The following is a 12,000-nucleotide window of genomic DNA, read 5'->3' on the forward strand; positions in this document are numbered from 1 at the left end:
TTGGGTTAATTTTTGTGTATGTGTAAGGCGATGGTCCAGTTTCATCCTTTTGCATGTGGCTGTCTAGTTTTTTCTCAACAGCATTCATTGAAAAGACTGTCCTTTCCTCACTGCATCATCTTGGCTCCTAAATTGGCTCCTAAATTAATTGACAACATGTATGTGGGTTGATCTGATCTCTATTCTGTTCCATTAATCTATGTATCTTATGCCAATGCCATACTATTTTGATTACTCTATCTTTGTAATATCTCTTGAAATCAGGGATCATGATGCTTCCTGCTTTGTTCTTGTTTCTCAAGGTCATGACATCCCTCACTGCAGTGGTACCACAGCGGCACCTTGTGAGATGGCCTTGACCAGATTCCAGGCCCTTCTCTTCTTGCTTTGTCTTGGAGAGAATTCCCTTTCTGAGGCTCCCTGATTTCTCTGTTCTGGGGAAAGGTGTCCTCGAGGAGGCCTCTACCCTGGCCACCTGGAGAGCATGGAGGTCAATTTGGTATCTCAGCATTGAACCTTATTCTACCAGCTGTTAGAGGGCAGGGAAGTAGTTGTCGGCACCAGAAGGCATTAGTAAGTGGTTTTGAGTGATGAGAAGCCATAGTCATTTTTCAGATGTCTCTGGGGGCTAAGCTCTAAACACTTCTATTCATTTAATTCCCTTCCAATCCTAGAACTTTACTAATAAAGAAACCAAAGCTAAGAAAGGATAAATGGCCAAAGTCACACATTTAGTAATTAAGCAATAGAATCAGATTATAATCCTAGGTCTATTTTCAAAACCTGTGTGTGTGTCTGTGTGGCTGTGGGTTTCTATGGGTATGTGTTTTTCCTGCTTCTTCTGGAAACTCCCACAATAATGGCGATGATTTTCCAAATGTTCTGACATAATAGCTTACTGTTTAAAGTTGGTCTCTAACCTATGGATGGCATCAACCCACATTCTTTACTGATTAATCCTGTGTCAGATGTCACCTTGGTTTCATGATGAGTAATTTTTAAATGTATGAGAGTCAGATTTCATAAATAGAGCAATTTTTTCCTCATTAAAAGAAATACATCACCCTCGATCTTTCCTAATGGTAAGAGAATAAATGAAAACCTAGCCTCTCATGAGAGAATCTGGGGGATAAAGGCAGGGCGGTGGGCTGAGAATAAGGGACAGGTTGCTTATCCCTGCCCACCAAGAACATTTAGCATCTTCTTGGACAAGTGCCTTGGCTCAGCCCTGTCTGTGCAAAGTGGACCTTGCTCTCCAGGAGGAGGGGCAGAGGCTATGGGCCTTGGACTCAGACCAAATGCTCTATGCCTTCATGGCCATGTTCCTTGGGCCTATTGCTTTATCTATGTGAGCTTCAATTTCCTGATTGGAAGGCAGTGGTAATAAAAGTATCCACTTTGAAGGCTGCCATGAGGTTTGGGTTGGAGATGATAATGGTGCTGGTCATCGTGACCACAGCTGCTGTCTCCCAAGTACTTGTGTGCCAGATGCTGTGCTCAGATTTCCACAAGCATTAGTTGATTTAATTCATGTAACAATAATGATTTAAGTAACATTGCTCACAAAATGGAAATTATATATTATGGAATTGCCCAAATACATATGCAATGTGCAAGACTCTGTTGGCTGTCAGAGGACTTGTTTCCTGCCTAGGCTTCGACCTCTCCTGGCTTCTGCTGAGCCTCATGGGTGGACTTCTGTTCATTATATCAACAAAAGGGACAATATCAATGACTTAGAGTTTGAACCCAAGTTGTGGCTATAATGCTCATCTGTAAGGGGACATGCTGCCCAAGATGGCAGTGTGCACCAGGCAAAGACAAGGTGGCAGGGGGTGCTCGGCTGACCAGAGCCCTAACCAGTCCTTTGTCCTCCTCTGCTGCTATTCATCTGGAATTAATAATCATTCAGTAAATATCATGGCATCGAAAACCCAGTAAGATTTTACTTTCTGATGTATATAATATATGTTCTCAATTCAAAAGACCCACCGAGAATGCTTGGCAAACTGTGAAGTTGAAGTATGTAAACCTTTTTTGCCTTTTTCACAGTAGTTGTGGCTCAAATATTTCTACATACCCATGCTCCTAGGATAGTCTAGGGGTTTGCTGGAGTCAGAAGCTTTGCAGACCAGGCTGCATGAGGGCCTGACTTTTTGCAGCTCTCTCTGAGACCTGGGGCCCTGGGATGGAGGTATTTTGGAGGGTGTCCCTCTGATGCTAGCCTTCACTCAGTCTGCCTTGACATCAGCACCCCATTCTCCAAGATTCAATGGCCGGGGCAGTGTTGGATCTGGATCTTAGGTGCCTTGGAGGGTGGCCTGGCTTTTTCCCTGGTAACTCCCCTGAGCTGTCCCCTCCCAAAGGGGTCTTGCTCTGTCACACCTGCCATTCAAACCGGGCTTGCTTTACCATGCTCCTCTGGACGACCAGGAATTGAATGAGTGGCAGGTACCCATGCAGACATTATGGGGGAACTTGTGCTTGTGCACATGTGAGTACATTGGGTGTTGGCTGTGCATCTCAGGTGTGAGAACCCAGCTGAGCAGGAAGCATCTGCCCAAAGCCTATCTTCCCTTCTGTGGAGCTGTGGCTTTGCAGGGAGCTTTCTCTTAAACCGCCATGCACTAGTCAGCCTTGACACACAGCTGATGTTTCATTTTTGGCAGTTTCACTTCTGGCAGCCAGCCATGGTCTGGAAACAGGTGATCCTCCTTCTGACGAATTGTAGGCAGGCCAAGGGTAGCCTGATGCGGAGTCCCATGCCCGTGGCATCCACGTGACTCCGTCTCTAGGTATTTTATCACTTTCGTTGCCACAGGAGGGGTGTGTAGGGCACAAGAAGATATTTGGAGAGACAGAGAGACCACATTCACATAACTTTTATTACCGTGTATTATTAGAATTTTCTAATAATATTTATTATTAGCTGCTATTGATTTCTTACTGTGCCTAATTTATAAATTAAACTTTATCATAGGTATGTATGTTTTGGGGGAAAAAACCCCAGGATATACAGGATTTGGTGCCATAACGAGGACTATGGTTTCTTGTGGCTCTTTTTTTTTTTTTTTTTTTTAAGATTTTATTTCTTTATTTGAGAGAGAGAGAGTGTGTCAGAGCAAGAGTGTGAGAGAGCGCATGCGTACTTGCATTGAGAGGCAGGGCAGAGGGAGAAGCAGGCTCCTTGCTGAGCAGGAAGCTGTCTCGAAGCCGGTCTTGGGGCTTCCTAGGACTCTGGGATATCATGACCTGATCTGAGCCGAAGGCAGCCACTTTACCAACTGAACCCCCCAGGTGCCCCTCTTATTGTGGCTTTTGAGATCTCTGACTGTGCAGCTGCCATGCAGCCTAGTGCAGACCTAGTCCCCGCTCTGCTGCATGATGGCCACCCTAGAGTGTCCCTAACATGTCTCCCGGACAGTGGTGACATGGCTCTTCCTTCAGAAGGCTGCTCCTGCCTGTGCCTCTCTGGCTTACCCCCGGTACACATCTAGTCTGGAGAACGCAAGTCCAGAATTTCAGTAAGCACTCAGGGAATGCCTATACTGGTGCCAAGCTTTCAGGGCCAGGCACTGGTGAGTACTTGGGGGAAGGGACAACTGACCCCCTGCCCTAGCCCTACAGCTGGGTGTGGGAGAATCAGAAGTGTGAGCAGATCATTATACCACTGGTGGATGCCACCCAGGGCATCCCCAGAAAATAAGGGGGAATGGAGCAGCGCACCTGACATAGCCTGGGAAAGGGGTTCCGTGGGGCCTTCCTGGGTGAGACGATCCCTGAGCTAAGCCAGGATGAGAGAGACCAGTGCCTGGAATGGGAGGGTTTGGAAAAGGCATTCCCAAGCCTGAAATACAGACCCCACAGCAGCCACACTGAGTGAGGAAAGCCCAAGGCCTTGACAGGGATGATGGACTTAGAGCCACACATTTGAGGGCAGTGCTGAGATGTGAGCCTGGAAAGGGGTCCAGGCGTGAATGACTCCCAGGCTGGCAAGATGGGGGATGGTATTTCGTGGGGGAGCAGGCAGACAAGTTGCAGCGGCCACTCTTGATGTGTGTGTATGTGTGTGAATGTGTGACTGTGGTTTTGTGTATGAGTGTGTGTGTGTGTGTGTGTGAGAGAGAGAGAGAGAGAGAGAGAGTGTGGAGGGAGAGAGATGGATAGAAATGAGAATGAGGAGGGGGAGGAAAGCAAGAGCTGGGGGTCTCTCCCCCGGAGTGATGGCGATGACTGGCATCCAGACAACAGGCTGCTCATGGGAGAACATTTTGAGACCTATTTAGGACATACTGTCTGGCCTTGGTAGCCAATGGGATGAGTGTGGAGGAGGAGGGACTGGCGCAGGCCCTGATAGGGAAGTGCTGGTAGAAGATCTGGTTTGGGAGAAGGTGGTGGTTGTCTTGGGTAGCCTGTGCAGACTGCCAAAATGAGATTGTATTCTTTTTAATTTTTCAATGAATCACTCAGGAATCCACTGACCTTGGTAAGAAGAGATAGAGTAGCTTGAGCTGCCCAGAGAATTTGGATATCATCTGGATGAGGGATAGTCTGACTTCCACAGCGAAGCAGGAAAAATACATGGATGGATCTGAGCACCATGCCTTACCCTGTGCCGCTTCCATGGTCACAGGGTGGGGAGATGGGGATAGCCAAACTCAGGCTCTGTGTGATGTGATGTGGTCTCACTGGTTCTGATATCCCCACAGGCCTCTGGATTCTTTGAATGAAATGACATCACTCTTACATTGTAAAACTCAACCAAGCACCCCTCTTCCCCTGTCCTCAGTTCTAGGCCTTGGGAGATATAGATAATCATGTATATAGTCTTGGATTATAACTTTTGGATTATAACTTTCAGTTACATGCACAGGTCTTTTGCAAGATAGATTGAGCCATTCAGGATCATGAGGCCATGTGGGTTATCACTATCTCTCCACCCTCCTTGGCATTCAGAACCCCTACCCTTATTCCTGCTCTTGGGATCCACATCTCAGAGCAATGCTTCTCCCAGTATGGCCTATAGCCTACCTGCCTGGATCAGAATCATATAAGTGCTAAAATATAGTCTCATAAACCAGATTTCCTGAATCACAGTCATTGGGGTTGGAGTTTAGGTTTCTATTCTTTATTTTTTGTTTTTGATTTTTTTTAAAGCTTCTTTTGTATTTGTCCATCAACAGATGAATGTATTTTTAAGTACATTAAACTTAAAGAACTTGGTCCCAGGTGATGGGAATCTTTTTCTTTTTTTAATTTTGTTTTAAAAATTTCTTTTCAGTGTTCCAGAATTCATTGTTTATGCACCACACCCAGTGCTCCATGCAATATGTGCCCTCTATAATTCCCACCACCAGGCTCACCCAACACCCCACCCCCCTCCCCTCCAAAACCCTTAGTTTGTTTTTCAGAGACAACAGACTCTCATGGTTCATCTCCCCTTCCAATTTCCCCCAACTCACTTCTCCTTTCTGTCTCCCCATATCCTCCATGTTATTCCTTATGCTCCACAAGTAAGTGAAACCATATGATAATTGACTCTCTCTGCTTGACTTATTTCACTCAGCATAATCTCTTCCAGTCCCGTCCGTGTTGATACAAAAGTTGGGTATTTATCCTTTCTGATGGAGGCATAATGCTCTATTGTATACATGGACCATATCTTCTTTATCCATTTGTCCATTAAAGGGCCATTGCTGCTATGAACATTGGGGTACAGATGGCCCTTCTTTTCATTACATCTGTATCTTTGGGATAAACCCAATAGTGCAATTGCAGGATCATACGGAAGCTCTATTTTTAATTTCTTAAGGAATCTCCACACTGTTTTCTAAAGTGGCTGCACCAACTTGCATTCCCACCAACAGTGTAAGAGCGTTCCCCTCCTCTTTCTCCACATCCTTTCCAACACATGTTGTTTACTGTCTTGTTAATTTTGGCCATTCTAACTGGTATAACGTGGTATCTCAATGTGGTTTTGATTTGAATCTCCTAGATGGCTAATGATGACGAACATTTTTTCATGTGTCTGTTAATCATTTCTATGTCTTCTTTGGAGAAGTGTCTGTTCATGTCTTCTGCCCATTTTTGACATGATTATCTTTTTTGCATGTGTTGAGTTTGAGGACTTCTTTATAGATCTTATATACCAACCCTTTGTCTGTAGTGTCATTTGCGACTATCTTCTCCCATTCTGTGGGTTTCCTCCTTGTTTTGTTGACTGTTTCCTTTGCTGTGCAGAAGCTTTTGATCTTGATGAAGTCCCAAAAGTTCATTTTCACTTTTGTTTCCTTTGCCTTTGGAGATATATCTTGAGAGAAGTTGCTGCGGCCGATGTCGAAGAGGTTACTGCCTATGTTCTCCTCTAGGATTTTGATAGATTCCTGCCTCACATTGAGGTCATTTATTCATTTTGAGTTTATCTTTGTGTATGGTAAAAGAGAATGGTTGAGTTTCGTTCTTCTACACATAGCTGTCCAATTTTCCTAGCACCATTTGTTGAAGAGACTGTCTTTTTTCCACTGTATATTTTTTCCTGTTTTGTTGAAGATTATTTGACCACAGAGTTGAGGGTCCATATCTGGACTCTCTACTCTGTTCCACTGGTCTATGTGTCTGGTTTTGTGCCAATACCATGCTGTCTTGGTGATCACAGCTTTGTAGTAAAGCTTGAAATCAGGCAACGTGATGCCCCCAGTTTTGTTTTTCTTTTTCAACATTTCCTTAGCAATTTAGGGTCTTTTCTGGTTCTGTACAAATTTAAGATTGTTTGTTCAAGCTCTTTGAAAAATGCTGGTGGAATGTTGATTGGGATGCCATTGGAAGTATAGATTGCTCTAGATAGTATACCCATTTTAACAATGTTTATTCTTCTGATCCACGAGCATGGAATGGTCTTCCGTTTTTTGGGGTCTTCTTCATTTTCTTTTATGAGTGTTCTATAGTTCCTCTAGTACAGATCCTTTACCTCTTTCCAGGTATCTTATGGTTCTTGTTGCTATAGTAAACAGGATCAATTCTCTCATTTTCCTTTCTATAGTTTCATTGTTAGTGTATAAGAAAGCAACTGATTTCTGTACATCAATTTTATATCCTGCTACATTACTGAATTGCTGTATGAGTTCTAGTAGTTTGGGGGTGGAGTATTTTGGATTTTCCACATAAAGTATCATGTCATCTGCAAAGAGAGAGAGTTTGACTTCTTCATTGCCAATTTGAATACCTTTTATTTCTCTTTGTTGTGTGATTGCTGTTGCTAGGACTTCTAATACTATGTTGAACAAGAGTGGCGAGAGTAGGCATCCTAGTCGTGTTCCTGATGTCAAAGGGAAGGCTGTCAGCTTTTCCCCATTGAGGATGGCATTCACTGTGGGTTTTTCATAGATAGATTTTATGAAGTTGAGGAATGTTCCCTCTATCCCTATACTTTGAAGTGTTTTAATCAGGAATGATTGCTGTATCTTTTCAAATTCTTTTTATGCATCAATTAAGAGGACCATATGGTTCTTCTCTCGTCTCTTACTGATTTGTTCTATCACATTAATTTGCGAATCTTGAACCACCTTTGCATCCCATGGACAAATCCCACCTGGTCATGGTGGATAATTTTTTTTAATATACTGTTAGATCCTATTAGCTAGGATCTTGTTAAGAATTTAGCATTTGTTTCCTTTGCCTTTGGGGACATGTCGTGAAGGAGGTTGCTGTGGCCGATGTTGAAGAGGTTACTGCCTATGTTCTCCTAGAGGATTTCTTACACTTTAAAAAATCTTTTTCCTTTTTGTTGTTCAGACTGGGCAATTTCTATTGATCTGTCCTTAAATTCATGGACTCTCTCTCTTCTCATTTTCTTATTGTTTGCACTTAGTGAGATTTTAAAATTTGTTATTGTATTTTCAGTTCTTAAATTTCCATTTGGTTCTTTTTTATTGCTCCCATTTCTTTACTGAGACTTCTTTGTTTTTCATCCATTTCAATAATATTCACCCTTATTCCTTAGAGTGTGGTATATAAACAGCAGATTTAAAGTTTTTGCCTGATTAAAAAAATAAAATTTTTGTCTGATAGTTTCAACATCTCGGTCATCTCAGGCTTGTCATCTGTTGATTATCTTTTTCTGTGTGAGGTATTGATATTTCCCTGATTTGTTCTGTGCTAAGTAATATCAAATTGTGTCCTGGATATTTTGAATGTTATGAACTCTGGCTTTTGTTGACATCTGGAGAATGCTGATGCTTTGTTTCACCAGGCAAGCAACCAGGTTAGGTTTAGCCTGAAAGTTCTTACCCACCTTCCGTGGACCATGTTTCTGTTATTAGTTTGGCTTCACAGACTTGGCAGTGAGGTTTGATCTACCCTATATTTGCCCTGTGCAGTAGTCAGTCATGGGTGGTCTTTACCCTTGAGTTCAGTTCTCAAAGCCTTAGGAATTGGTTTAGGGTCACATCCACACATACAACTCAGAATTGAGGCCAGAGGTTGATACAAAGTCTGACTTTCTTAAGCCTCCTCCTCTTCATGTCTCCCCAACACTTCATGGATACCAGGGGTCTCTTCCTTCTCCTCTGTCTAGGAAGCTGAGGCTTTAGTTTCCCTGCTTTGACATGTACCTCCTACCACTGCATCTGTTTCTGGTGCCAATCAGGGAAAGGAAATAGAGAGAAAAGAGCGATGGAGATTTTGCCTACACTCTTAGAACTGCAGATCTTCTGGTTAGAGAGAAGGATTAGTCTTCTCCTAGACACTCAGACACCTGCCTCGCTGCTGCTACTGCTATGAGGTTATCTGGAGTCTGACTGAGAAAGAACGAAGGAACTTAACAAAGAAAATCTCAGGGCTTCTCCTCCATGCTCTGTGACCTGTAGGAGCCTATTTTTCTGTTCCTCAGCCCAGAAACAGAGAGGTTTTCTTGGCACTCTCTCCTTGTCTATATATGGTGCACATTTCTGTTTTCAGATGCCCTCTGAGCCCATACCCAGGAATTCTGGAGGGGGACACCCCAGAAAATTCAATGCAGTTGAATGGTGCTGTGGGTTTGGTTTCCTTCTCTGCTACCATTTACTTTTCAGAGTCATCAGAGAACTGCTTATTTGTTCTATGTGAGTTTTGAGTTGCATTCAGGGGGTAGGGCAGAGTTGAGTATGCCTACACACCTTGAAGAAACTCAGAAATGTTTCTGTGTATGTGTTTAACATAAAAGGAGAGCCTGTCTATCTCCTTTATGCCTGGTGGGAAGGGGAGAGGACCAGACAACTTACTTGCATTGAATATCGACTATGAGCCAGCCACTGTGTCCTGGGGCCCAAAAGCATTATTCTGTGTCTCTCTGAGAGAAGTATGGTATTATGGGTTCCACATACAGCTGGGGAAAATTAGGCTCAGATTAATTAGTTCAAAGTTATATAGATCATATGTGGTAGAATAAGGATGTGTCTTGTGGCCTGTCAGAGAAAGATTCAGAAAGGTTTGTGAAAAACAGAAGAGACTAGAAAACTCAAAGTTGATATCCTGCTTGCCCTCTCTCTGCAGGGTGGATGAAGGGGATGCTGTGATCATGCACCCTGGGGTCCTGTGCATCATGGTGAGACTGCTGCCTCGGTTGTACCACGCAGACCACCCCCAGGTACTTGTGGTTGAACACATGTATTTGTCTTTCTCACATGATGACTCACTTAAGCTCCTTCTGGCCAGATTTCTTCTTCTTTGCCTTTGCCCTCAGTACCCTGCATTAGCGGAGCGCCCCCCGCCCCCCCCCCCAACGTGAAGCTCCTCCTGCAGGGTAGAGTCAGTGTGTCCATGACTCTTGATTGAGTTTTGCTGCCCTTCCCTCCAAGGCCATTCAAAACAGGTCATTTTTGCTGGTGAAGTGACCCTACTAAAATCCACAGCCAAACACAAACTAGCTGAAATGATTCCGCCTTCATGAGGCCAGCCCTGGGTACTGAAGACAGCACTGAGCATTGTTGGGGCTGGAAGTCCTCCCCACCACCCCTGGTAGTCATCCATCCTGTGGGTGCTGGTTGTGATCATGGCTCGGTACTCTGTGTAGAACATGCTAGGCTAACAAGATGGACACTGTCCCTGGATCCTGTGTCTCTCACGGGGACCAAGAGATGGTGCCAGTGCAGACAACTGAATAAATAAGCCCACAAATGAATATACAATGACAGATTGTGGCAAGTGATAATAATAGGGAAAAATAAGATGCTGAGAAAGAATAATGGGAATGGAGGTGGAGGAAGACCTGATTAAATCTAATTTAGAGGAAGGGGTGGAGGTCAGGGAAACCATCTCCTAGATGGTGACATTCAAGCAGGGCCCTGAAAGATGAGTAGCAATTAACCAGGCAGGAAGAAGCCTGCTGCAGGCGGCTGGAGTGGGAACAGAGGGGGAGAGTGGGAAATGTGCCAGATGGGGCAGGCACAGGATGGCTGGAGCCCTGCTTATAGATGGAGTTTTTTCCCTAGGGTAGCAAGAAGCTTTGCAAAGGAGAGGATGACTCTATCAGGTTTTTGTATCAAAAACTCTGTTCATTGCATGGGGAATGGCCTAGGAATGGGGACAACAGTTCGAAATCCATGTCTGCAGGACCACATCGAAGGTGGCTCAGCTAGGGTGGTGTCTGGGCAAGGATGAAGAGAGAGGAAAGACAGACTCACAGGACCTGAGATGAGACCCAGGAGATGGGAAGAGGGAGAGAAAAAAAAAAAAACCCAAAACAAAACCACCCAAGTTCCTATCCTCACAGAACGAGGGGCTCCACAGGAGGATGAAAAGATTGAGTAACAGAACAAGGTCGTTCTTGTTGAGAAAAACCTGGAGAATCCATGCTCTAATGAGTGCAGAGGAGAGGGTACGAACTGGACTGAGCAACCAGGTGTGGTGCTGGACTTTTTCATGGTTTGTCCTCATTGCAGTTTTCTTGGGAGTATTATTTGTCTCCGTTTTCGCCAGTGGGGAAACAGAGGCTCAGATCATTTAAATGACTTGGAAGGATTCTCAGTTGGCGGACATGGTATTCAATGTGGTCCTACCTGGTGGCAGGTCTCCTGGTCGTTCCCTTGCGCAGTTGTGGCTTCTGTAGGAGGAATGAGGGACCGGGATTGTGGGTTGAGCTGGGCTTTGTCCAGGACCTAAAAATGAAGTGATATGTTCTAGGAAGAAATGAACACTAGTGGTGTCATTAATCACAGCCTGAAAATGACAATGACCTAATAAAATGTTGCAAACCTGCCAAAATCAGTGAGAAAAGTGGAGCGGGGAGCAAAAGCCTTGATGTGTAGGGAAGGGAACTGTTGTCACCAAAAAAATTCTGTAGTATTTCATACAGGCTTGCAAAAAAGGGCTGACTTGGTTCCATGTCTCTATGTCCCTTTATAAATGGAATCTTTTTTCTGGTTCCTGCTCCTTTGCTGGAAAGTGACCATGAAGTGATGGTCAAACCAATGAAGAGAGACTCATCTCATAGTAAAATGGAATGCATTTATATTTTTCTACATTTGCAGAAAATAAGTAGGCTGGAGTAAAATGGGCTTCATCGCGTCTTCAGTTACCTGTTGCTGTGTGACAAAGTGCTACCCAGTTAACAAACTATGTCATTCTTTCTCACGGTGCCTGTGGGGTAGGAGTTTGGACAGCCTCAGCAGGGACAGCCCGTCTTTGCATCCCAAAGTGATGGGTGGACTGGACCATTTAAGATGTCTTCCTTACTCACACAGATGGCACCTCACTGGGCTGGCTCCAATGACAGGAGTCTCCTGGGCTGGGCCAGATGCCTGGGGCCTTGGTTGAAACTGTTATAATAGCATTCTGGGTTCTTCTCCATGTAGCCCTCTCCGTCCAGCCTCTATCCATGCTCTTCTAAGTGAATTCTCCATCCAGGCCACATAGTAGCTCAGGGCTCCCAAAGGCACAAAAGCAGAAACTTCCAGGTCCTCCGAAGGCTTAGGCCTTGAACGAGCTGACCTTGCCTTCACAGCATTTGTTGGTCAAAGTGAGTCA

General features: G+C 44.4%; 1 protein-coding gene across 9 annotated transcripts in view; it reads left to right on the plus strand.

The window, feature by feature from the left end:
• WDFY4 (WDFY family member 4) overlaps positions 1–12,000 on the plus strand; it is a 273,431-nt gene that overhangs the window by 62,247 nt on the left and 199,184 nt on the right. For all 9 annotated transcript variants that reach the window (XR_014307369.1, XR_014307370.1, XR_014307371.1 and 6 more), the window contains exon 13: positions 9,529–9,622. Coding sequence is in view for 6 of the 9 variants with exons in the window: in XM_082718543.1 (XP_082574669.1) it covers positions 9,529–9,622 (94 nt within the window). In the remaining 3 variants the exon portion in view is untranslated. The remainder of the gene's footprint in view (positions 1–9,528; positions 9,623–12,000) is intronic.

This window comes from Mustela nivalis (assembly GCF_964662115.1).
Source record: "Mustela nivalis genome assembly, chromosome: 2".
NCBI lineage: Eukaryota > Metazoa > Chordata > Mammalia > Carnivora > Mustelidae > Mustela > Mustela nivalis.